Source organism: Emydura macquarii, unplaced genomic scaffold (genome assembly GCF_026122565.2).
Source record: "Emydura macquarii macquarii isolate MOO-44397 ecotype Brisbane River unplaced genomic scaffold, CSIRO-AGI_Emac_v2 contig_1363, whole genome shotgun sequence".
Lineage (NCBI taxonomy): Eukaryota > Metazoa > Chordata > Testudines > Chelidae > Emydura > Emydura macquarii.
The window spans coordinates 15,233,079-15,256,105 of record NW_027131500.1 but is presented as its reverse complement, the minus strand read 5'-3'; the positions used below and the strand labels follow the sequence as shown (position 1 = coordinate 15,256,105).

The 23,027-nt window shown below is 37.5% G+C and overlaps 1 protein-coding gene across 1 annotated transcript in view; it reads right to left on the bottom strand.

The window, feature by feature from the left end:
* FSTL5 (follistatin like 5) overlaps window positions 1-23,027 on the bottom strand; it is a 488,015-nt gene that overhangs the window by 326,407 nt on the left and 138,581 nt on the right. Inside the window, exon 4 of the mRNA XM_067551803.1 lies at window positions 10,150-10,398. Within this exon, the coding sequence (XP_067407904.1) occupies window positions 10,150-10,398 (249 nt within the window). The remainder of the gene's footprint in view (window positions 1-10,149; window positions 10,399-23,027) is intronic.

The following is a 23,027-nucleotide window of genomic DNA, read 5'->3' as shown; positions in this document are numbered from 1 at the left end:
ATATCTGTGCCTCTTTTTCCTTTCACTTTGCAACCCTGAGAAGGTTTATCCATGCATCCATATGACACAGAAAGGAAAAGGAAGACGATAAAAGGGGGCACAGTATGAACAGGAGGAGAAGGAAGGGCCCTCTGCGGAAAATGAGAGGAGGAAAAGTCCTAAGGAAAAGTCAGAGTGGACAGGAGCAGTGAAGATTCACAGTGCTCCATGTGGGGAAGGGAGAGACAGAATTGGGAAGTCCCTCAGGGCTTGGACAGCAGTGGAAAAAGAGGAAGGATTCTCACTGGTCCTCTATACATTTGCAGAGAACTTAAATACATAATATTTATATTGATATTTACACAACATTTGCATACTCAGTTAACATCCCCTCAACTCTGCCTCTCATCTGCACGCCCCATTTGAGGGGATTTCACCACTGCTGTGCTCAATTCTACTCCTGCTCCCACATTTACCTGCCCCCAGGCTGGTCACCATCCCAGTCTGTAAAGCCTATCTGCATTATAGCACCATGGATCCGGAATGAGAGATGCAGACACGGAGGTGCTGCTTGCAAAAACAAACAGTCTTCTATTTCCAGTTACATTTGTGCAATTGCAGGGGAGTAGAAACAGGCACATGGCAGAACCAGCCTACTTCCTGCTCCCTCCAATCCCAGAAACTGTAAATGTCAAGGACAGACACACACACTCCATACATATGGCTGAAAGTCTTACAGCTGCAGCAGATGCATAGCAACCGCATGGGAGAGAGACATAACCTCAGGCAGCCTGGAAGATTGAAGAAACTGGCCAAAAGTTGGGAGACTGGCCAAAATCAAGAGAGTAGTCAGCTCTGGCTCAGGACAATAAGCTGCAGTGGAGAAAGAGGAAGGACGCTCAAGTTTGCAGGGGGGCAATAAAGAAGGAATGGCCTCAGGGCACAGAGGTGGGACTGCAGGTCTCTGCAAGGATCTTGGTGGACAGTGGAAGTGAAAAAGAAACAAGGATTTGTGGAGCAGAGAAAAAGAAGGATAGTCCTGCTGATTTAATTCATATCTCCACAGTTCAAAAGAAAAAAAATGTTTGGTGATTGACAAATTCTCTGCAACAAAATTTTGAAACAAGACATTTTAATAACATTTCACCCCATATTTAACCCTATTAATTTTTTCAATGTAAGCACTTTGATTACTGTTTGGTTATTTAAAAATTAATCGACCATTTCCCTATGTGAAGACACTTAAATGCATTTTAATAAAATATAAGAATAATGATAGTCATATGAATGGATTGTAAGTCTTAATGCCTAGTGCAGCAAGTCAAAGATTTTGTATGCTTTACAGAAGATTAGTTTGTAGATTAAAAGGCAACTTTCTTCACACCACAGTCTTCTGGTGCAGCTCTGAAAGACGGACTTTCCATTTTCCTTTTTTTTTGATGGTTTATAATGAAATATGGAGTGACCGTTTCATTTTTCACATTAAATCAGCAATAGTAACATTACAAAAATAAAAATGTTTCTCTAGGATTTCAAACATTTATAAATATGCTTTGAAAAATTATATGAAAAATTAAGGCAATTCACAGTAATATGTATGTAGGCAGCTTGAAATGATACAGGATACCGTAAATGGAAGTTCTGTTGCAATGAGAGACAACCACAAAGTATCATCATAATATCTATTCTCTTATTTTCTATAGAAATGTTGATCAATTAACGTACATTATAGATAATGAATGCAAGTGTCCAGAATCTATGTAACTGACGTCAATGGGAATTGTATATATGTTATTGAAAGAATTTGGCCCTAAGTTTTTATATTTTCTTTGAGGCAGAGAATATTTATTTTCCTCTATTGCACCCCACCCCTAAAACGTCATTCTTTATTGAGCTCCTGCAAAATAGTATACAGTAGGGCTGGCCAGAAAACAAGAACTCCATTTAGTGAATATATTTGATATCTGGTTTCATTCTACCTTGGAATGAAAATGTGACCTTTCATAAAAATTCACAGAGACAGCAAACAAGCTCAGAATAGCCAACAGCCTAGTGGCTCTGCCTGATTTAGATCAAGGACTTGGACCTTGTTCTCCTCCCTTTGAAGTGAGTGCTCTAACCACCAATCTATTGGCTAATCTATGGGCTGGCTCTCTCTGACCAAAAATTTCATCCTGAATCAAAACAGATCTGTTTCTGCAACAAGATTTTGTTTGAATTAAAAACTGTTTTGTTGAAAAATTCCCAACCAGCTCTAATATTCAATTCCTTTCACTTACCCTATTATTCTTTAAATACCTGTCATTATTGAGCTTTAAAATATTATCTGAAAATACTTGGGTGCACTATTCAATAATAGTTTCATAAGATAGAACAAACAAATTTCATCAACTGCATTTCCTGGAGTAATGCTCAGCATATCATTCACTCTTTGATGTATGTTGTGAGGGCTTATTTGCTGAAGGAAACTTGAAATAAATGGAGGCTGTTTTGATACACCACTTTTACAGGAATCATCATAGGGAAAACCTCAACTCTTGTCTTCTCTTAAGTGTTTCCTATCATTTCTAAATAGGAACAAATTTCTATAGTGAAAAGTTTATAAATATGATGTCCAGAATATAGAAATATGAAGAAATGGGTCTGGGGTTCTTTTCCCTCTCCAGGTGGCCAGGAGAAATATGGGTTTAGGTATTAACCTAGAGTAGTGGTTATCAACCTTTTTTTCATTTGAAAACCCCTAAACAACTTTGAATGGAGGTGCAGATCCCTTTGGAAACCTTAGACAGTCTGCAGACCCTCAGCAGTCCACAGACCACAAGTTGAAAACTACTAACTTAGAGGTTATAAACTCCCAGAGAATTTATGAATCTTGTTTCTGGTGAAAAAAATGATTTTGACTTAAAAAAAAAAAGACTCTTCTTGGTGTCACTCTGTCACTATTTTGTTTCCAAACCTGCTAACAGAAATATTCTAACATCTCTATAACCATGAAATAAAATACAATAGGTTAAATTCTGCCCATTGGGTTTGAAGCTGAGAAAAACTAAATACTAGAGACTTCCAAAGAAGACAGACCGAAGGCAGACATCAAATTCAGTATCTAAATGTTAAAGATGGAAAAATCATCTCAGCAAAGTAATAAAATAGACCAAGAACCTTGCCAATAGCAATTTATTGGAAACATAGTATTTCAATGGACAGGAATCTTCTAAAAATTAGTAAAATGAAAAGAACTAGCTAAAAAGAAAAAGAAAACAAAACAATTTAGCATTGAAGTGTGACTGTTTTTAAGCTACCAATAAGCTAAAAATATTAAGTTCTGAATTTTATATGTTTTGAATGATACAAGAAATATACACACAGAAATACACAAACATCACATTGAGTACATATGTCTCATCTCTTTCAAAACATATCAAATTTAATATTTTGCACAGGCAACAGAAAGATCAGCCTACATATTGCATTTTAATGCCAGGATCTAAACAGTTAGAATCAGGTTAAACGGAAAACAAACTTCAAAAAACAGTAAGAAAAAGGTTTAGTGAAATGAAAAGGTATTGCAATGAGAAGTGGGCCCAAATATTCCAAATCTGAAATCAACCTACTGAATTTTGAGGGGAGTTCAAATCTGAACTCACCCAACTGGTTTTGTTTTTTAAAGCAATTGGGGTAAAGGGGAGCATCAGGCTCCAATCCAATTCTTGCAGGTTTTCCAGCATTTCGGCTACAAAGCTACTACAAAACAACTCAAAAGATTTTAGTCCTATTTGTAGCTTTAGTACTGTATCCATCACATCTATAAATATGGGCACCAGGCCCCACAGATTTGGGCATTTGAGTGATGGTGGCACTAAATGAGCAGCTCAGGCAGACAACTTAGAATAAGAGTTTCCCCATAAGAACAAAAAAGTAAACAAGGATAAAAATTCCTTGCCATCACAGGGAATGCTGTAGACAGGATTTATATATATATAAGGCTTATTTGCAAAAATGTTCTTATTCTAGATGAGCCCTAGTAAATTGATGATCACAGCATTTATACTAGCTCCTCTTTAAAGCCTGCGGGACTAGAGATGGGGATGGCATTTTGTACAGAAATCCATATTGTAAGAGAAGTCCAGGCTGGTCAGTGTTCCAATATAAGTGGAAAAAGAAATCCTTAGTGTTAAAGGGGAGTTTCCAGTCTAGTTTACCATTGAAATAGAACTTTATCAAAGCTACAGACATGGATTTAGTGAGGCCAACACACAGTGCAGTGCACGTGACTAAAGAGGAAAAGCTCTAACTAAAGTCTCTCTGATGTCCAGTATTGGACACTCGCCATGTACTGTGTTATGCATCAATTATAATGTTTGATGACATCACTGCTCAATCACATGGTTCATTGTCCCACACAAAAAAGAAGTCCGGTTCCCAAGAAAAAGAACAATTCTAGCCTTTTAAACTTGCCAGATGGCCATTAGCACTAGCTGAGAATACATGCAACAAAGAAACTGGCAGAAGCACAGAGTAGAGCAGTTCTAATCAATTGCAATCACCACCCACTGCGAGTTGTTAGGTAGGTTGACAACAGCTAGCAGGGGGTAATTTATAATTATCATCCTCCTCCTCCTCAAATAGTGCAGTGTCAGCCAGCCATTGCTCAATTTTCCCAGTACACCAGTCAAAAAGTAACTTTGGGGCACAAAGCACATGGACAGAGATTGAGGACATCGAGGGTAGCCTGTACGTGGTCTCTACACCCAAAAAGCCAGCCAAACATGCAGCATGAGTGCAACAGAGCTCACAAGCTCAGCCTCCTGACATCAGAAATTGACAATTTTTAACTTCTCATTTTGTCTTATGTTATCCACTTCAGTTCACCAGACATAAACACCCTTTCCCTAATTTACCCCAATTCCTCATGCCCCTCAGCAATCTCTCTTTCTTCCTCCTCATCCCACCCTTTATTATCTGTTTGGTTGGTTGGTTGTTTTGGGTTTTTTTGCTCTTATCTTCAAAACAGTGTAAAATAATTGTCCAGAAACTGCATCCTGCAAACGAAAACGTTATCAAATAAAATCACCATGCAGTATGCAAAACAAATCGAACCAACCATATAATATATTTTTACATAACAGTTGTCCTCCCGTCCCCTTCTCTTCCCACTGACTGCAATCACTTCTTTGGTACGTTCTTAGAATGTAAGCGCTTTGGGGCACAGATCAGGTCTTTCAAACATTCTGCTAAGTGTTCAGCATATTTTAGGCTTGATATCACTAGTAACAGGTTTAAACATCCACATATGGTAAAATTTGATCCCATCTCTGACAGTGGTAGCTGTACATTGCATTCATTGGCTGGGGATACTTGACTCTGAAGCTGAGTATCTCTCTGGCTCAGAAGATACTGTTGAGTAATATAATTCTACTTTCAGGGTATTTCATATAGAGGTTAGTTTCCATGCAGAGTACATCTGTTCTCCTCCCTCCCCCCACCTGCTTCCCTCTCACAAAGCATACAGATCAACATCCGACAAAACCCTCAGTGTTGAGCCATGCTGCTAAATGGTTGTTGTGTGTCCAATGGCTACACAGCAATGCTAGTAAAAGGCTAGTGAAAAAACTATTATGCAAAAGGGAAAAAAAATCCTTTTTGGCTTAGCAGTCTTGATGCATCCGATTCATGTCATAGAGTGTGCAGTTTGCATAAGAACTCAATCAGCAGGGAAAGGAAAGGAAACAATGTATCCCTTCTCTTTTGATTGCTATTTGATGCTGGTGCACTTCAGCACACAGGAGATGCATAAGATTTAATTTACTGTTGGAAAGGAAGATGGCAGAGGACAGTGCAGGCAGCAAAGAGTCCAACGAGTCTTCCCATGACCATATCAGAACATTCTTTATCAAAGACACTGGAGAGGAGAGAACAATGGATTTGTTGCTTCTGCTGCTGTCAGTTCACTTAGCATACACACAGACTGACAGCTTGCCATTTGGCACCAATGCAAAAATTTGTTTAACTGCTTTAGAAACAAATAGGTTATATCATAAACAGCAAAGATGTGAATGGCTGAAGATATGCAGTTTTGGAGGATGGCATCATACCATAAGAGGAGGTACTGACTCCATCTCCTCAAAAGCTCACAGTCCCCACATACATATTTCAAAGGTATTTCAGGTATTAGTACAGAATGTTACTCCTTCTGTCTAAGGGCTATATACTGACCTCAGACAAGACAAGCAATTTTCTCTGATGTCAATGGAAGTTTTCACACATAAACCAAAAGCTTTTTTTGGTCTAATATGCCACTCCTTCAATCCCACACACAAACACACCAGTCTGTTCAAAGGGCAATTTTCCCATCACTAAGCCAGGGTTCTGAAGTTCTTTAAGATCAATTTGAAAAATATTCAAACATATATTGTATTATTTTAACAATTATAGTTGTTAAGCTATTATTTGTGATGCTAATTGAGGTGCACAGAGCATTTCATTCTCTGGTCAGTGAATGGCAAGTGGTTTTCCATGTAGCTATGTTTCTTATATTCAATTATTTTGTTTTAGGATTTATATTCAGTTTCCGTCTGAAGCTTTAAATTTAAACTCTGAGTAAGTAAATTATGTTTTCTAACAGACTGACCCTATGTCAAGGTTAGAAAAAATTGTGCTTGTTAGAAACGACTGCATGAATTAGACCAGTTGGAAAATTCTAGGAAAAATGACTAAGTAAATGCCTGCCTAGTCTGAAAACTGAGGGACTAGGCATGACACAGAAATTGAAATCTTTATATTAATATCATTATAATTATATAATTCTAAATGTATCTATGATGCCAGGGACAATAGATGCTGCTTTATTGCATCTTGTATGGAAACAGTAAAAAAAAAAAAAAAAAAAGTTATTTCCTACTAAAATAAATAATGAATTTCTATGAGTAAACTCTGCCTGTGATAATACAGAATGCTTAGCTGTTTTCTGCATTTAGTTTCAAAATCATTAAACATGACTTATAACCAATGGTCGATTCAGGCCAGATCCTCTGTGCATGAGGATCCAGGCTTTGCCATACAGGGGACTTGCCGCACAGCCCAGGTGAGAGCTGCTGTTGGTTACGGAATTCTTGTTCTCTGAAGATGCCTTTGGTTCAGATTCTGACTGTTAGCTCTTGTCCTTCCAGTGAAAGTCATGCAGGAAAACTAGCTTAGCTTTTAAGATTTTGACTATGGATTTACTCAAGGACACTGCCTTACTGAGCACGGTTCAACCTCAGGCACCTCAGAATCCCTAGAACATTCCAGACAATTCCTTGCAAGAGCTAATCACACATAAAACACAACATGAAATCCTCTTTCCTTTTCATTTTAAATTGACACAAAGGAATTATTCATTCCAGAATAAGGAGAGCACAGTGGGCAATTGAGGGCCTTTAGGAAAAACCCAAAGCACAATGACTTCATCTTCAACCTCCAAAGTCTGAGGCAAGGTAGGCGAATGGGGATTCTATAAAATGAGATGGTCAGAGAAGCAGAACAACTACATTCATTTTGTGTGGGAGGGAGAAGAAAGCCCATTCTCTCTCTTGTTGCATAAAAGCATGTGAAGGGTGGGTGAGAATCCAGACCCAGTAACTTCAGCCTTTCAGGAATGATGCATTTTCCTTACAAGACCTTCCTTTCTGCATTCTCTCTCTGAATTGGATGCTGTACAACACAGATTCCTGCACCCAACTTCCTGTCATAACTGTGGTGACAGAGGCAATAGAGAGTGACTGTACTGTGTGGTGGCTGGGCTGGTGAGTGGGAAAATGTTCAGTGATTTTAAAAACAAATTCAGATAGTAAAATAGGCCACCCTTTATATTAATTAGAAGAGGAATATATCTACAAATTCAACTGCTCTTAGACTGCAATGGAACCGTTTAATTTCCAGAGGCCATATTATGCCATTCATGTGCAAAAGTCCCTACTTAAATTTAAAAAAAAAAAAAAAGAACAGCATGATATGTCCCCATAATTAACATAAACAGGTAATGGAAAAACAATATTGGTCAAACTCTGCCCCCAGTCTCATCTGTGCAATCTCAGCAAAGTCATAGTTTGACCCAATGTTCATTTCAGTCTTGTAGAGCTAAGCCAACAAAAGTGCAGTAAAACTTCTGGCAGCATTTGTCCAGCAATCTCAGTAGAAATACAATCTCATTTTCTATTTCTATGCAAAAGTGCCCTGTTATTCTCTTTGTAAAAACATACTGTAGTTCTCACCTTCTAAATTTATGTAAGGGCTGTATGATGTATTAAAGAACTGAAAGTGTCCCTATAACTTTAGCTTCTTTGTGGTAATAAGCTTGCAATGGCCATAATGTTTTCTGTTTTTTTTAATCTTCCTGCGACACATGTTGCTTTTTAAATTTTAAAAAAGGAGGTTGTGATCTCTTAGAGATATGGATCAGTTATCCATGCTTTGTCACCTCCAGATGAATTATTCCTATGCGCCCTACATGGGGTATCCTGAAGATCACTTAAAAGTTTCAGCTAATGTAGAATGTGGCAACCAGTCTAGTCACTTCAGTGGTGTTTCTCACATGCAGAATATAATACTAATGGTCTGCAGAAAGCATATAGTTAAAATTTTAAAACTAAATGCATTACATGACTTTAAATGCAGTTGCAGTTACAAGTGTAGATTTTTATCTATAAAACTTTCACTGGTTTTGGTTCCTGGCTATCTTAGAGACTACTTCTCTTAACTGATCACCTGGTTTGCACAAACTAACAGTCTCCAGGTTTGCATGCTAAGATGGTGGAGGAAGCTTTCTGATGAGAAGGTCCTTCACTTGTTTTCCCCATCAGTCCAACACTGCCTAAATGTGTGGAAGTCAGAGTGTACGTTGCAAGAACTATCTTATTTTCCTAAGCACTTGACTGAAGAGGATGAATTTTTTGTGTTACCTGAGAAGTTTTTTCTTAGAGTCTTTCTTCAGTTCTTTTAGGCAGTGAGATTTTTGCATGCACAGTATACCTAGAATAGGTGCACTTGAAATGTTAAAAATAAATAAAACTTGCCACTTTAAATATATCTTTCTAAACTTTAAAGTTAGTGGAAAACTCAACGGTGAAAATTTTAACACTTACAGCATTTGCATAAATTTACACCGGAGTGTAAAATAATTAACGGATTTAAAATACATACACACTTCCTCTTAAAAATCTGAGTCTCTCTTAATTTCTATTCCTCATAATTATTGTATTGAAATGTGATAGATGTTACCTAGTTGTATTGTTCTATGTGAAATGGAACTCTTTCCTATGTTTTTAGCAGACATCTTCCTGTAGTGGTTGTTTTCATATGCATTATTGGACCACTGAGCAGTTCACAATTGCTTATACAGGGCAAGTGTTTATATACATAACTTATAAAAAAATGTTAATAAAATAATAAGTCAGTCTTAAAAAGCACGCAAACTCGTTCAACCTAATCAGGCCCATTAAGAGTGTCTCACTTGAAAAAGCAGTTTTTCTTGAAAAGCCATCTACCTCTCTCTGTTTCAAACAAGGAAAAGCTACATGATTCAGAAAAATATGTATATTAAAATAATTTCATCATATACATTGGGTGCATATAAACATTGTTTCATCACGGACTGTTCTGGTAGTGTTTCAGGAGCCTCAAGGCTGCACTTCAGTTGCATAAAATGGAGCAGGCTGTGACTTCTCTCATCTTTAATATGATAGATGTAGCTTCTGCCAACTGCTGTCTCAGCATGTAGTGTGGCCTCCAATTTACAGCAAGAATTGCAAAGGGTACCCCTGCACTATCATAGAACCCCATGGAAGTCTTTGATTGCATTCCTGTATCAGTGACATGAATTTACATTGCATATTGGGACTAACATTTCATGTTAAGATGAACGTGGTCATTGGCTACATTTGTATAGCTTTTTGGGTGTATTGCTCCCAGAGCCACACTTTGACTTATCCAGGTTCATACAAACTGTTTTCAGAGGATGTTGAGTAAAATGAAAAAAAACAGCCGTAAGAAATCTCTAGAGTGAGATACTTGCCAAATCAACTTTTTGCATCACTTCTTCACAATGCACTCAGTGCAGCTTTGCTGGTGCCTTAATTGAATTGCTTCAAAATATGTAGCTGATAAGAGTATTCCAGACTTTGTCCAACCACTTACCTTTGAAGAAGCAGTCTTCATTGTGAACGATGGTAACCTTTTCCTTTTTCAAGCAGGCAGCCCTGTGCACTTCACAATGGTTTTTATAGAATTCTCCATCAGAACCACACACAGGCTTGTAGTGAGATTTGCAGTGTTCCATGCATGCACATTCAGCTTGGCCAATCTCTCTGTTAACAACACAGTGCCTGCCTAGACCACAGTATTTATTTTCACAAGATCCAAAAGGGCCATCCTGATCCACGTGCCCTGAGGAAAAGAAAAAAAAAAGGAGGCTATAAAATTACGTCATCATCTGACATCCAGGATAATGTATAACACCTGACCTGCAGGTTCTCTTTTAAAGCAGAAAGTGGAGCCCTATGAATCTCATATAAATTTTACATGCCATTGTGGAAAGAATTGCCTGGTGATACTAATGGGTGAGAACTGTGAAGTGAGAAAGCATAGTTCTACAATCCACATAGTAGGGTATGTTGTAAGTATTACTATGAATGGCATTGTTTCACTTTAAATCACCTTGATTTTATCAACTCATTATCCTCTGCATCTTATTTGCATACTTTGTATAAGTAGTAAGAATCCAGTTATAATGCAATGTCCTACTGGGAGAATGCCAAACTTGTCCTGCAGCCAAATCGGATGTGTAAGGTTTCTGAAAAAGGTACACTTTAATGTTTAGGAAATTAAGAAATAATTGGCTGATGAAGAGACAACGATATACTACGGCTGCAGGTCTTTTGTTAAGTAAATTGTAACCATAAGATCAATTTGCAATAATTTTAAATTCCAGTACTATTCTCTCTATTATTTCAAAAAGCTTAAAAAATACAGTATTTCTCCCAGGCCCTGTAAGAATTATTTGTTGCATGCACTTAGTTTACAAAAAGATTCTGAATTAAATCAACCCTCGGTCCTCTTGTGATTGTGGGTCCCCTCTTTCTTTCTTTCTTTCTTTTTAAACTCAGAGCCTCAGTAGAAGATTTTAATAACTCCCAACTTAATAGCCCAGTTTTGGAGGAGCTGACTTTACTTTTGTGGACGGGGACTTGGAGCTGTGAACCAAGGAAGAGGAATGGGTTTTTTTCTATGTTCTTAAAAGTATTGACATCTGTGTATTTCAGGAAAGAAAATAAAAACCACTGAAAGGAATAGGAAAAGGAATTCTTTTAAAAAAAAATTCAGAACACTCCATTCTCACTGGTTCATTTCCCTTCTCTCATCTCTCTTTCTATTAAAAAAATAACTATATCTCCCAGCAGAGTAGAACAGTCACTTCCTTCCGCTCATTCACTCTGCTTCTTTCTCAGATCACCCCATTTTTCTTCTCTCCTCCCTCCTCATTTGTTCCTCTCTCCCTCCGCCCCGCTGTTTGCCTTCCACTCAGTCTTTTGTCTTCCTCACTGCTCACATACTCTACCCCAATTATCTTGCTCTCTTCCTTTTTGTCCATTGTCCTGTATTCTATCTATCCCCTTCTCTCCTATCTGTTCTTTTAGTCACTAGAATCCAGTGCATACAAGATGTCCAACCTTGAAAATACTTACATGTTTGAGTAACTCTATTCCACATATGTGAGACTCCCAACGACCATGCAAAGCATTTACAAAATCAGGCCCTCAAAACAATTATAATCATATGTTGGCTAACGGGCCAAATATGCTAAACAGAGCAGAAAAGGACTGCAACACTGAGAGGTTTTGGTGTAGGTTTTACTAAGGTATCTTTAGGGCATTGGTGTTATGAAATTACAATATTACTATGTTGTCTATAGAACAAAGCCTCTAGTTTCTGCTCCACTACTACCTATGCTGACTGTTTAGATACTTATGTCAAGTAGTGAGCACAAGAGCCCACTTTAGTCTTTACTGCAAAGAGCAGTGGAAGGGACTAATGCTTTTCCTCATAGAGAAAACAACCTGATAAATGGCAGCTATGGATTCCACAGAAGGGAAGAGTACCAGCCTAATATGTCAAGTAGGCTTCAAACTGAATAGCAATGATGTGAAAAAAACTGGATGTAGTGAGCATTTACAGTACAACATCAAATCTGGTATTCCTATAACTAGCAATTCAGATAAACTGGTTGCATTAGAAAATTAGCCATTTTCTAGGAGTTAATGACCTGTTTTACACCACCTACCAATGTACAGATTTTAAGTAGCTTCAATACAATTAAACAAAATGCAATTAATCCATATGAGATCCAAAAGGATGCTTGTATTATGTAAATGAATGGTGAGAACATGGCCTTTCTGACAGTAATTATCCATGACTAATGCCGAACATAGTTCAGTCTGAGATTAAATCAATTTAATCTGATTATCATGACTAGGTATACATTCAGTTGTCATTATACACAAAATGAATTGCAATCAGCAGCAACAATAACTTTGCATAATTTACTCTTTGTAAAAGACATATTTTCAGACTAAATCATTCCAATTCTTACAATTCTTCTTTAAAAGAAAATCTACTACAATACTTCATATCACTGGAATGGTTTACTATATAGCAGGGGCGGCCAAATTTACTGATCCCCCGAAACCTCCTTCCCTACTGGACAGAATCCTGTAGCACCCACCACCCTGCCACAAGGCACGAGCTCTGAGCTCCCCTTCCCCCCCCCCCCATCTGGGAGGCGGTGAATGGGAATGTGGGGAGGACAGGGGGCTCTGCAAGCTGCACTTTAACGGTAAAAGAGCCACATGCAGCTCACAAGCTACAGTTTGGCCACCCCTGCTATATAACTATATATTTAAAAAAAAAAATCAACACACAAACAACTATATTAAAAAGGCTGATGGGGGAAAAAAACATACAAAACAAAAACAAAATTGCCAGCCATGTTAATTACCTCCTGTGTATGTCAATAATGCAGAATATACAATATGGTAATCTCTATCCCATAGTCCCTTACCAACAATAATACTAAATACAAGAAAACACTTCCCTATATGGGAGCAACCCAGTGTGAGGGTCTGGAAACTCCATGAAGAATTTTTTTTTTAATTGTTGTTCTCTTAGGTTTTGCTTTTCACTCCCAGAATGAACAATACGCTTAACTCCCAAAGTGTGTCCATTTGTGACTCTTTTCCAGTCCCTCTCTAGATCCATGCTGGACTCTGCTGCCAGTCAATACCCCCAGTGATCTCATAGTGAGAGGAAGAAAGGAGTGTCAATGGTAATGCTGCCTTAGCATAAACCTGGTGTTCTACTATGAAAATCAAGAACTTCTCACTCAACATATATGCTCCCTGAGTAACATTCAGTCTCATCTGCTGACTTCAATGGCTAAAATAAGTTTTTATTATTTTTTTATAATTGCCTTGTTAGTCCTGCAGAACTAATACATCCAGGACTTGGGTTCTTTCCTTTCCTGTTCATCTATACAAGCGGTTTTCCAAGTTTCAATAACAGGGCCAATAAATTGCATCTCTGCCAACGCATTGAAGGCAATTGGTTTATACAGGTGTCACTGAGGGAATAACACAAAGACAATGGGAAAGTGAAGGTACAGTTTGGCCTTAAGAATTTTATTACTGGTGACGATGCATTAGAAGGAAAGAACTCAGCCAACCTGACACCGAGATTCCAGGCTTAGTTCACAGGGTTGGCAATTGGGAAATTTGCTCATAAACTGAGCACATGTGAAGTAGTTAATATCAAGAAAAAATATAACTATGGAAATCCATTAAGCCATCGTAGATGGCTGCTTTGTCAGAAGAGAACCACACTAATTTAGATGGAGATTTACCACAGGGTAGGGTAATGACGCATAGAGGAAACACAACCACTTGGCTCCACTCTCTCATATCAGTCTGCCCCTTGCCAGCTGCAGCTATGGATCCATAGTGAGCCCCTACAAAAGGGTTTCTACAGGGACAGGGGGAAGGCTGTGAAGTAATTCCTTGGTTATTGTCCCCTATAGGGATCTGATAGTTTGTTTGGGTTTTTCCAAGTTCCCTTTGCCCCGAGTGGCATTCATTAAATTGATTTTGTTATACACTGAGAAATTAAAAGGTACAAAATACTTGCAACTAATCCATGTATTTAGCTCATATTAATGGGGAAAGGCCCTTTATATTTGATTTTGATATAGTCTATCTGATAAGTCTATCTGAATAAGTTATCCCCAAGTATTTTCTATAGCTGTACTTTTCTTTTCTACCTGAAGCCTCGCGAATAAAATATTTCTCCTGACCAGTTTTTCCATTTCAGTGGCCAAATACTGATTTCTTTCCCCACTACGAACAATATTTTTCTTAAAAAAAAACATGACCTTCAAAAGATGCTCCAAAATATTTCAAAATAGGGCAGCATTAAATGCATATGGTAGTACATCAAATCTAGGTAAATATGTAAAAGTGGGAAATGGGTACTGTTTCAGTGAATGGAGAAGGTCCAAATAATATACAGTTGTTTATCTACAGTAAATGCAATGAAAGCAGCTGCATTTTGGCTTTTAGAGACCAAACATGAAACAGAGAGCATGTAACAACGGAAATGACAGATTCTTTTCCTGCATTATCTTACACCCATTTCAGGGTAAAAGTTAAGTCTGCATGTGGTCTTTAATGTGTGATACTTCTAACATATCTGTACATTCCATTGGTGTTCAACATACATGAGAGGAACTGGCTAGCCAGGCTGGTGTTAATGGGTACAATTTTCAAAAGCACCTAAGTGTCTTAGAAGTTTAGTGCTATTGGATTTAGGCTTCTAAATCATTTGGGTGTTTATGAAAATTTTACCCAATATGCCAAGATGTTATTATTATGGATGGGCATTAGACATCAACTGATACAAGTGAATGTAAATCCAAATTCCTTATATAACCAGTAACCTCAAATAAAGTAACATTTTTCAGGATCTGAGATTACTTTATGGACTAGGTCATATACACACATTACAAAATTATGAGACTCCCTCCCATGAAAGGATAGAATTGTTGTAGTTTGAAGCCAAGGTCTATAAATCATTATTATTTCTGCTTTCTGAATTGGAAGATAAAGATCAGAGAATGACAACTGTTCTGAATTATTGCAGTATGTGTGGAGACAATGTATAGTGCTGCATACTACTGTGCCTGTAGAGACAGAAGTGAGACTTCACTTGGGATTTGATTTTAGTACTGTAATTGACTCTGATACCTGACAGCAAAAGGCCAACTAAATAGCTTCTTCAGGACAAAGGAAAATAATATATATATAATACATATCTGATATCCACTATATAAGTATATGTCAGAAGTAACATTCATACACGTCATTAAACAAGCAAGCTTTCTTTCCTAGTAGAAGCAGAAGTTTGCTGGGAAAGACTTTTTACCAACTCTTTGCTTCATAATACTAACCGTAATTATTCTAATACTATATATGTACTTGTATACATCATTGCACACACAATCTTGGCCCTGATGAAGTAAATGGAACAAAACTCTCATTGACTTCAATAGGGTCAGGTTTTCACCCACAATCTTAATCTGGAATTCAGTTGTTATTGAATGGCCTCAGTATATTCAAAGAGTACAACAAATAGCTTTGCAGGTTTTAATTTGAATTTATAAACTGACACCATATTTTCCAGTGACCTTCATAAAAGCAGTAACAGTGCAGAGTATTTGAAGCTTATGTATCATACAGTAATATGTTTTGAAGTACAATACTTTTTAGATTTATTTTTTAAAAAGAAGGTCATTGACCGATGCTTACTGGTCACATAAGGCAAAAAATGAAAGAGAAAGAAATCCACACTTTTCACATAAAGTGGTATGTGGCTCACGATAACTGAACTCTAAATCTAAACAAAGTTATTTACCAAAGCCTGAAAATGTAAACAAACTAATAGATATTAAGAAGCATCAGGGAAATAAGAATAATTGAACAAAAAAAAAAAAAGATTTTAAAATAATTGTGATACAGTAAAAAATATGAATTAAGGTCACCTATAGAAATAAAGACTTGATCCTGAGCACTGAAGTAAATGGGAGCTTTACTGTGTGCAGGATCAAACCCCAAATCAATAAAAGGTGCAAAGTTTTCACAACTTCCTTAGAACATTTTCCCTGAGAAGATCAGAAGAAAAGAGAAAACTAGTGCATTAGTAAGTGCTATGTCTGAATAATGCATCGAGAGGAGAAAGGAAAATGGTGTGAAGTACTGTTTTAAAGAAAAACTGAGCCAATTCTTCCCCCTAGATGCATGCTCACATCTCTCTCATTGAATCCAGTCAGACACACATGTGCAGCAGAGGGAAAAATTAGACCCCTAAGCTGCAAATAAACAAATATAAAAGAGCCCAGATGTTTTGAATTGCCTCAGTAAGGGGCACTTTTAGCTACAGATGAAAACACTGACATTTTGATGTCAAGAGCTGACAACTTACAGTATATCTGACCCAAAAGTGACGGTAAAAAGATGTGCACAGTGATCAATGGCCCTTCCATCTATCTATACATGTAATCTATATTCTTAGACTGCTATCACAATAAGCCTCCATGTTGGGTTGGGGGGAGGAAATATACCTGTTAAGTAGGCAACTAACTAACTTTTAGCTAGGTAACTTACCTATTAACACTGCAGAACTTTTGTGGGGAACTTCTGCTAGATAAAATATCATCTCCTCACACCAACGACTCACAGATTTCTAAATTATGTCACCATCTGGTTTAAATCCAGAAAGACAAGTACAATATCAGGGGTGAAATTTCATCATTAATCCAGTTAGTTCACCTAGGTAGAACAGCACAATGGAATTTTAATATTATCATGGACTGTTTCAAAAGACTTCCTGTAGCACTTAGGCACAATAAAGCAGCCTAAGGCAAAGAAGACAGATCCTTCAGGCTAAATTCTGATTTCAGTTACAATTATAGTGATTATACTGGTGTAATTGAGTGAATACTTGGTCCTGAAAGTTGAATACTGAAAGAGAGTAGTCCCCAAAATTTGAATTTGAGGGGATAACTGCATTTTCTATTTAGACCAGTAGATGTGTCAGAGTATGTGTGTTTCAAAAGTAAAGTTGGATTAGTTACAAGCATCTGATGGACCTAAGCTTTAATATTCCCTGAAGAAGCACCATTCTTAAAGAGTAGAAGGTTAAAGCCTTGCACATCAATGTCTTATCAAAAGTAAGTGTAGCTTATGTTCATGTTTCATGAACACAAGATTTCACGTAATTGCTGGAATAAACAACACACGAGACTTCACAGCTGTCTGGTCAATAGTTTTCTTTGCCTTCATGTGACCTTTAATCTAAGTCAGTTATAAATGAGATATATTATGTAGATTTTTGACACTGTCCAAGAGACTGAGTCCATAAAAAATGAATACAATGTACTTGAACATACATAAAAGTTCTCATCTGAAACAGATATATTGATAATGTTCTTTCTTTAACAAGCAAGTCAAGCTCAATTCAATTTAACTTCCTCATAGACATTAGAAATGGTTTATCTTAGTTTCAGAGAACACAGCCAAATAGGAATTGCTTTTAAAGAGCTGTGTAAGTTTACAGGATAAACCACAGGAATGGATCACTGTAAATTATGTTCAGTGCTAGAAGGTAGTCTCCACTGATCTTGAAATGCACTAGGTCCACCTCAGATCCCCATATTTTCCATATTTCCTTGGAAAAAATGCAAATATCTTGGAAGGATTGGGATTGCCTAACCAGTAGCCTCCAGAGTTGAAAGATAGACCAGAATTGATACTGAAGGACCAGTAGCTCTACTTATAATGGCTTTTGTCTGTTTTGTAATAAGAAGAGGAAAATTAAGCATTCAGCTTATAAACATGAAATATGAAATATTAGAAAACTCTCCGAGAATAGTAGCGACTACTCTTGGCAAGTTCCTCTTGAGAGTCTTGTCTTATTTTCTCTCAAAGAATCAGCATCATAGACTCATAGACTCTAAGGTCAGAAGGGACTAATATGATCATCTAGTGTGACCTCCTGCACAATGCAGGCCACAGAACCACACCCATGCACTCCTATAATAGACCCCTGACCTATGACTGAGTTATTAAAGTTTTCAAATCATGGTTTAAAGACTTTAAGGTACAGAGAATCCACCAGCAAGTAAGCCATGCCCCATGCTACAGAGGAAGGCAAAAAAAACCCAGAACCTTTGCTAATCTGCCATGGGGAAAAAATTCCTTCCTGACCCCAAATATGGTGATCAGTTAAACCCTGAGCATGTGGGCAAGACTCACCAGCCAGACATCCAAGAAAGAATTTTCTGTAATAACTGAGAACCCATGCCATCAAACATCCCTTCACAGACCATTGGCATATCTACCACCAGTAGTCAGAGATCAGTCATTGCCAAACTAGGCTGTCCCATCATACCATCCCCTTCATAAATTTATCAAGCTCAGTTTTGAAGCCAGCTAGGTTTTTTGCCCCCATTGCTCCCCTTGGAAGGCTCCCTCTGATGGTTAGAAACCTGAGTCTAATTTCAAGTCTAAACTTCTTGATCGCCAGTTTATATCCAATACTTCTTGTGTCCACATTGGTGCTGAACTTAAATAATTCCTCTACCTCCCTGGTATTTATTCCTCTGATCTATTTATAGAGAGCAATCACATCTCCCCTCAACCTTCTTTTGGTTAAGCTAAACAAGCCAAGTTCTTTGAATCTCCTCTCATAAGGCAGGTTTTCCATTCTGTGGATCTTAGTAGCCCTTTTCTGCACCTGTTCTAGTTTGAATTCATCTTTCTTAAACATGGGGACCAGAACTGCACATAGTATTCCAGATTAAGTCTCACCAGCACCTTGTACAATGGTACTAACACCTCCCTATCTCTACTGGAAATACCTTGCCTGATGCATCCTAGGACCACATTAGCTTTTTTCATGGCCACATCACATTGGCAGCTCATAGTCCTCCTGTGATCAACCAATACGCCAAGGTCCTCCTCCTCCTCGGTCACTTCCAACTGATGTGTCCCAGCTTATAGCAGAAATTCTTGTTATTAGTCCCTAAATGCATGACCTTGCACTTTCCACTATTAAATTTCATCCTATTTCTATTACTCCAGTTTACAGGTCATCCAGATCTTCCTGTATGATATCCCAATCCGTCTCTGTATTGGCAATACCTCCCAACTTTGTGTCATCCGTAAACTTTATTATCACAGTCCCACTTTTTGTGCCAAGGTCAGTAATAAAAAGGTTAAATAAGATTGGTCGCAGGACTGATCCCTGCAGAATTCCACTAGTAACCTCCCTCCAGCCTGACAGTTCACCTTTCAGTATGACTGTTGTAATCTCCCCTTTAACAAGTTCCTTATCCAACTTTCAATTTTCATATTAATCCCCATCTTTTCCAATTTAACTAATAATTACCCATGTGGAACTGTATTAAATGCCTTAGTGATATCTTGGTAAATTAGATCCACTGCATTCCCTTTGTCTAAAAAATCGTATCTTCTCAAAAAAGAGATCAGGTTGGTCTGGCGCGATCTACCTTTTGTAAACCCATGTTGTATTTTATCCCAATTACCATTAACCTCAATGTTCTTAACTACTTTCGCTTTCTAAATTTTTTCCAAGACCTTGTATAGTATTGAGATCAAACTAACAGGCCTGTAGTTACCCCGATCACTTTTTTTCCCTTTCTTAAAAATAGGAACTATATTAGCAATTCTCCAGTCATATGGTACAGTCCCTGAGTTTACAGATTCATTAAAAATCCTTGCTAATGGGCATCAAAGTTTCAAGGCAACCCCAGGTCCAACAAGAGCACCCACGCTCGACTTCTAGCTCCAGTTGTCACCTGTCCTGAGCCAAGGTTTTTAAGGTTGCTCAGCTCTCTGATTTATAATGTGATCTCTCCAGAAAACTAGACAGCCTAACTTCAGTGAGCTGAGGGAGAATACATCCCTGTACAATTGGTAAGATTCCTGAATTTGCTGCCCAAACATCCCAGACCCCACTATTTGCAATAGTGAAATTCCCAGAAGAAGAACTGTTGATCAAAAGAACAGTCTGCTCAGCTGCTACTTTCATCACTCCATCTCAGCCCCTGGAGCTGTTCAACTTTGTATAAATAATTAAATATTCATTAGATCAAAATGAGAGGAGTTGATTCTAGAGCCTTGTGGTTAGGATACTCACACAAGATGTAGGAGACCCAGGTTCAAATCCATTTGAACTAGGCAGAGAAAGGAATTTAACCTGCATCACATAGCCCCAGTAAGTGCTGTAATCACAGAGCTATTGGCTCTTCTGGGGTGGAGCCCTCTCATTTTTAGTGACAATACTCAAAAGGTCTGAGTTTCGTCCTGCTGCTGGCATGAGAATTTTCTTAATATCTCAGAAATGTCCACAGGATGGGAAAATCGTTACTGACCCAGTCCTGCCCACACCTATTCCTCTCAATGGTCAGGACAATACCCTAAGCACCATGTCAAAGCCTATCTGTGGGCTGCTTCATGTCATTTGCTCACTGGCACTTAATCTGTAAATCATCCATGTGCTCTAGGCAAGTTAACTGCTTTAAATAGTGGAAATGGAAAGATACAGATTTGAAACAACCAGCTGAGAAGACTTAGAATAAGAATGCCACTGTGCTCACATGTAAATGTAGACTGATGTTCTTCAAGCAGTTTCAAGACAATAATTCATTAAATTTCATTACATTTTTTGTTGCACTTAACATTTACTGGGGTTTTTTCACATATTTTGTTGTTTAAAAATTTTATTATTCAATTATGTGAAACCAGTCTCAAGCAATGGATATCTAAAGCAAAATGAGGAGGGACAGACTTGCCTCACCACAGATACAGGAACCGGTATTCAAACGGGTTGAGTGCTTTTCAGTAGCAACTCACCAGCAAGCCTTCACTCTGCAAGCTTTGCTTTACCCAGTGTCACCAAGTAACTGAAGGAAACATGCATCACAATCATCACTGTTTTGAAAAGGTCATACCATGAACTTTTGTAGATATTTCAACATTTACTTTAAATGTTGCTTAACAAAAATCTCAGAGGTGTGGATTAGTTCTACCACACAGGCAATGCTACTCATACAGTACATTCAGTACTCAAAATAAAGAGATTAGTTAGCGTTAAAGTCAATAGTTTAAACTTAGACAAAACTGAGTGAAATCACTGGGATTTTCATCTTAGTCATGATTTAATAAAAACAAATGAATAAGGACTTTAGCATTCAGCCTTAAAAGAAGTAATAACTATAGTATCTCAGATATCTGGGCTGTACTAATTTTCCTGGAATGTTGACTTTTAATGCTAAGCAGAGATTCCTAAATAGGACCCATTGCATTCCTAAAAGTCTATTCTCTCCTTAATATGTGCACACAACTCACATTGGATTAAATAAAAGCACACATCAAAAAGGAGTATAATCAGGATTTTAGACTCTTCCACTGACTCAACATCAGACACTAGGCAAGTCACTCAGCTTTCTCTGTTACACTTCAACATATCTTAAATGGGTATGATACTAATAAGGTTTAATGAACTGATGTTTTAAAAAATGCTTTGAGATCCCCACAGTAGAAGACAGTTTGCATCTGCTTTTAACTATCTTCCCTAAGAGTCTTTGTTAGCAGAAGTTACAGTATACAGTGAGCAGCACCTAACACAATATGGTTGAAAGATACAAACAACAAATGACAGCACCATAACTATGCCGGAAAAACTAAGAACTCAGTAGATGTGAGAGTGTTGGTCTGGTCCTGACATATTTCAGGCATCATGACGACATCTTGCTAAAAAAAAAAAAAAAAAAGGAAGAAAGTGGTGAAGGAGAAAAAAAATGGAAACAAACAAGACATTGATATAGTCATGAGGGTAAAAAAAATTGAAGTAATTTCTAAGATGTCCTTACAACTCCAAAGTCAATGAAATTTGGAAAGAAAATTGTATTTGAGGCAATACAAGAGCAGAGTTGATATATAGAGTTTCTACTTCAAACTAGTGAAAGGATGATATCATAGACAAAAATGCTAAGGGGCATAAACCATTCTATCATCTCTCCATCACCTAGCTGGAGCAAATAGTCTCATGAAAAATATAATCTTTTGGGAATATTAAGGAGGGTAAGAAAGTCCTATGAAATCACTACAGTAGCATCATCCAGAAAGAGCAGCAACATGCACTTGTACCATTTGTAAGTTACAGATTGCTTCCATTATTTATTACAAGCCCAGTGTAGGGCAGGACATTGCCAACAAATTCAGCCTGCATCATCATCAATAGAAGTACATAATTCTGCCTGGAAAGGACTATGGATACTAGCAGAGGACTCCTTGCTAAAATAAGAAGTTGGAAACCTGCTGAAAGCAGCTCTGACAAAAATTAATTATTATTCATTTCCTGAATTGCTCATTGTCTAGCAAGCACTCAGAAGCTGCTCCTGGTGGCATGAGACCAGACTGAAGAATCCTGCTTGAGGTAGTCAGGGCTGTGGATAAGGAATACTTTGATACTAGTTCATCTCTACCAGTTAATTTCAGGTTATCACAAATCCATAACATGCTTGTACATGTGCTGCCATCAATTATTCCTTTTATTACAGAAGTCTATTCATGTTTCTCACACATCATGTAAAAGTGATTGCAAATAAGTCATATGAAGTTTTGACTGGTATTTCTAGTTGATTATGAAATGAGTTGCAGAATTAGAAATTCTATTTCTACAATGTATGTTTTCCTGCTTACTGAACTTAAATGTGTACGGTCTTTTTAAATTCTGAAACAAAACTGAATGCCCCAGAAATTCCCAGCTCAAAAAAATATATATATATTTAAATTTATTGTTCAATATGGAATCTTGTTTCTTAGAGTCAGGCTCTTGATGGGCAGAAGAAAGGAGAAAATATGAATTTAGAATTACTCAGCAAAACT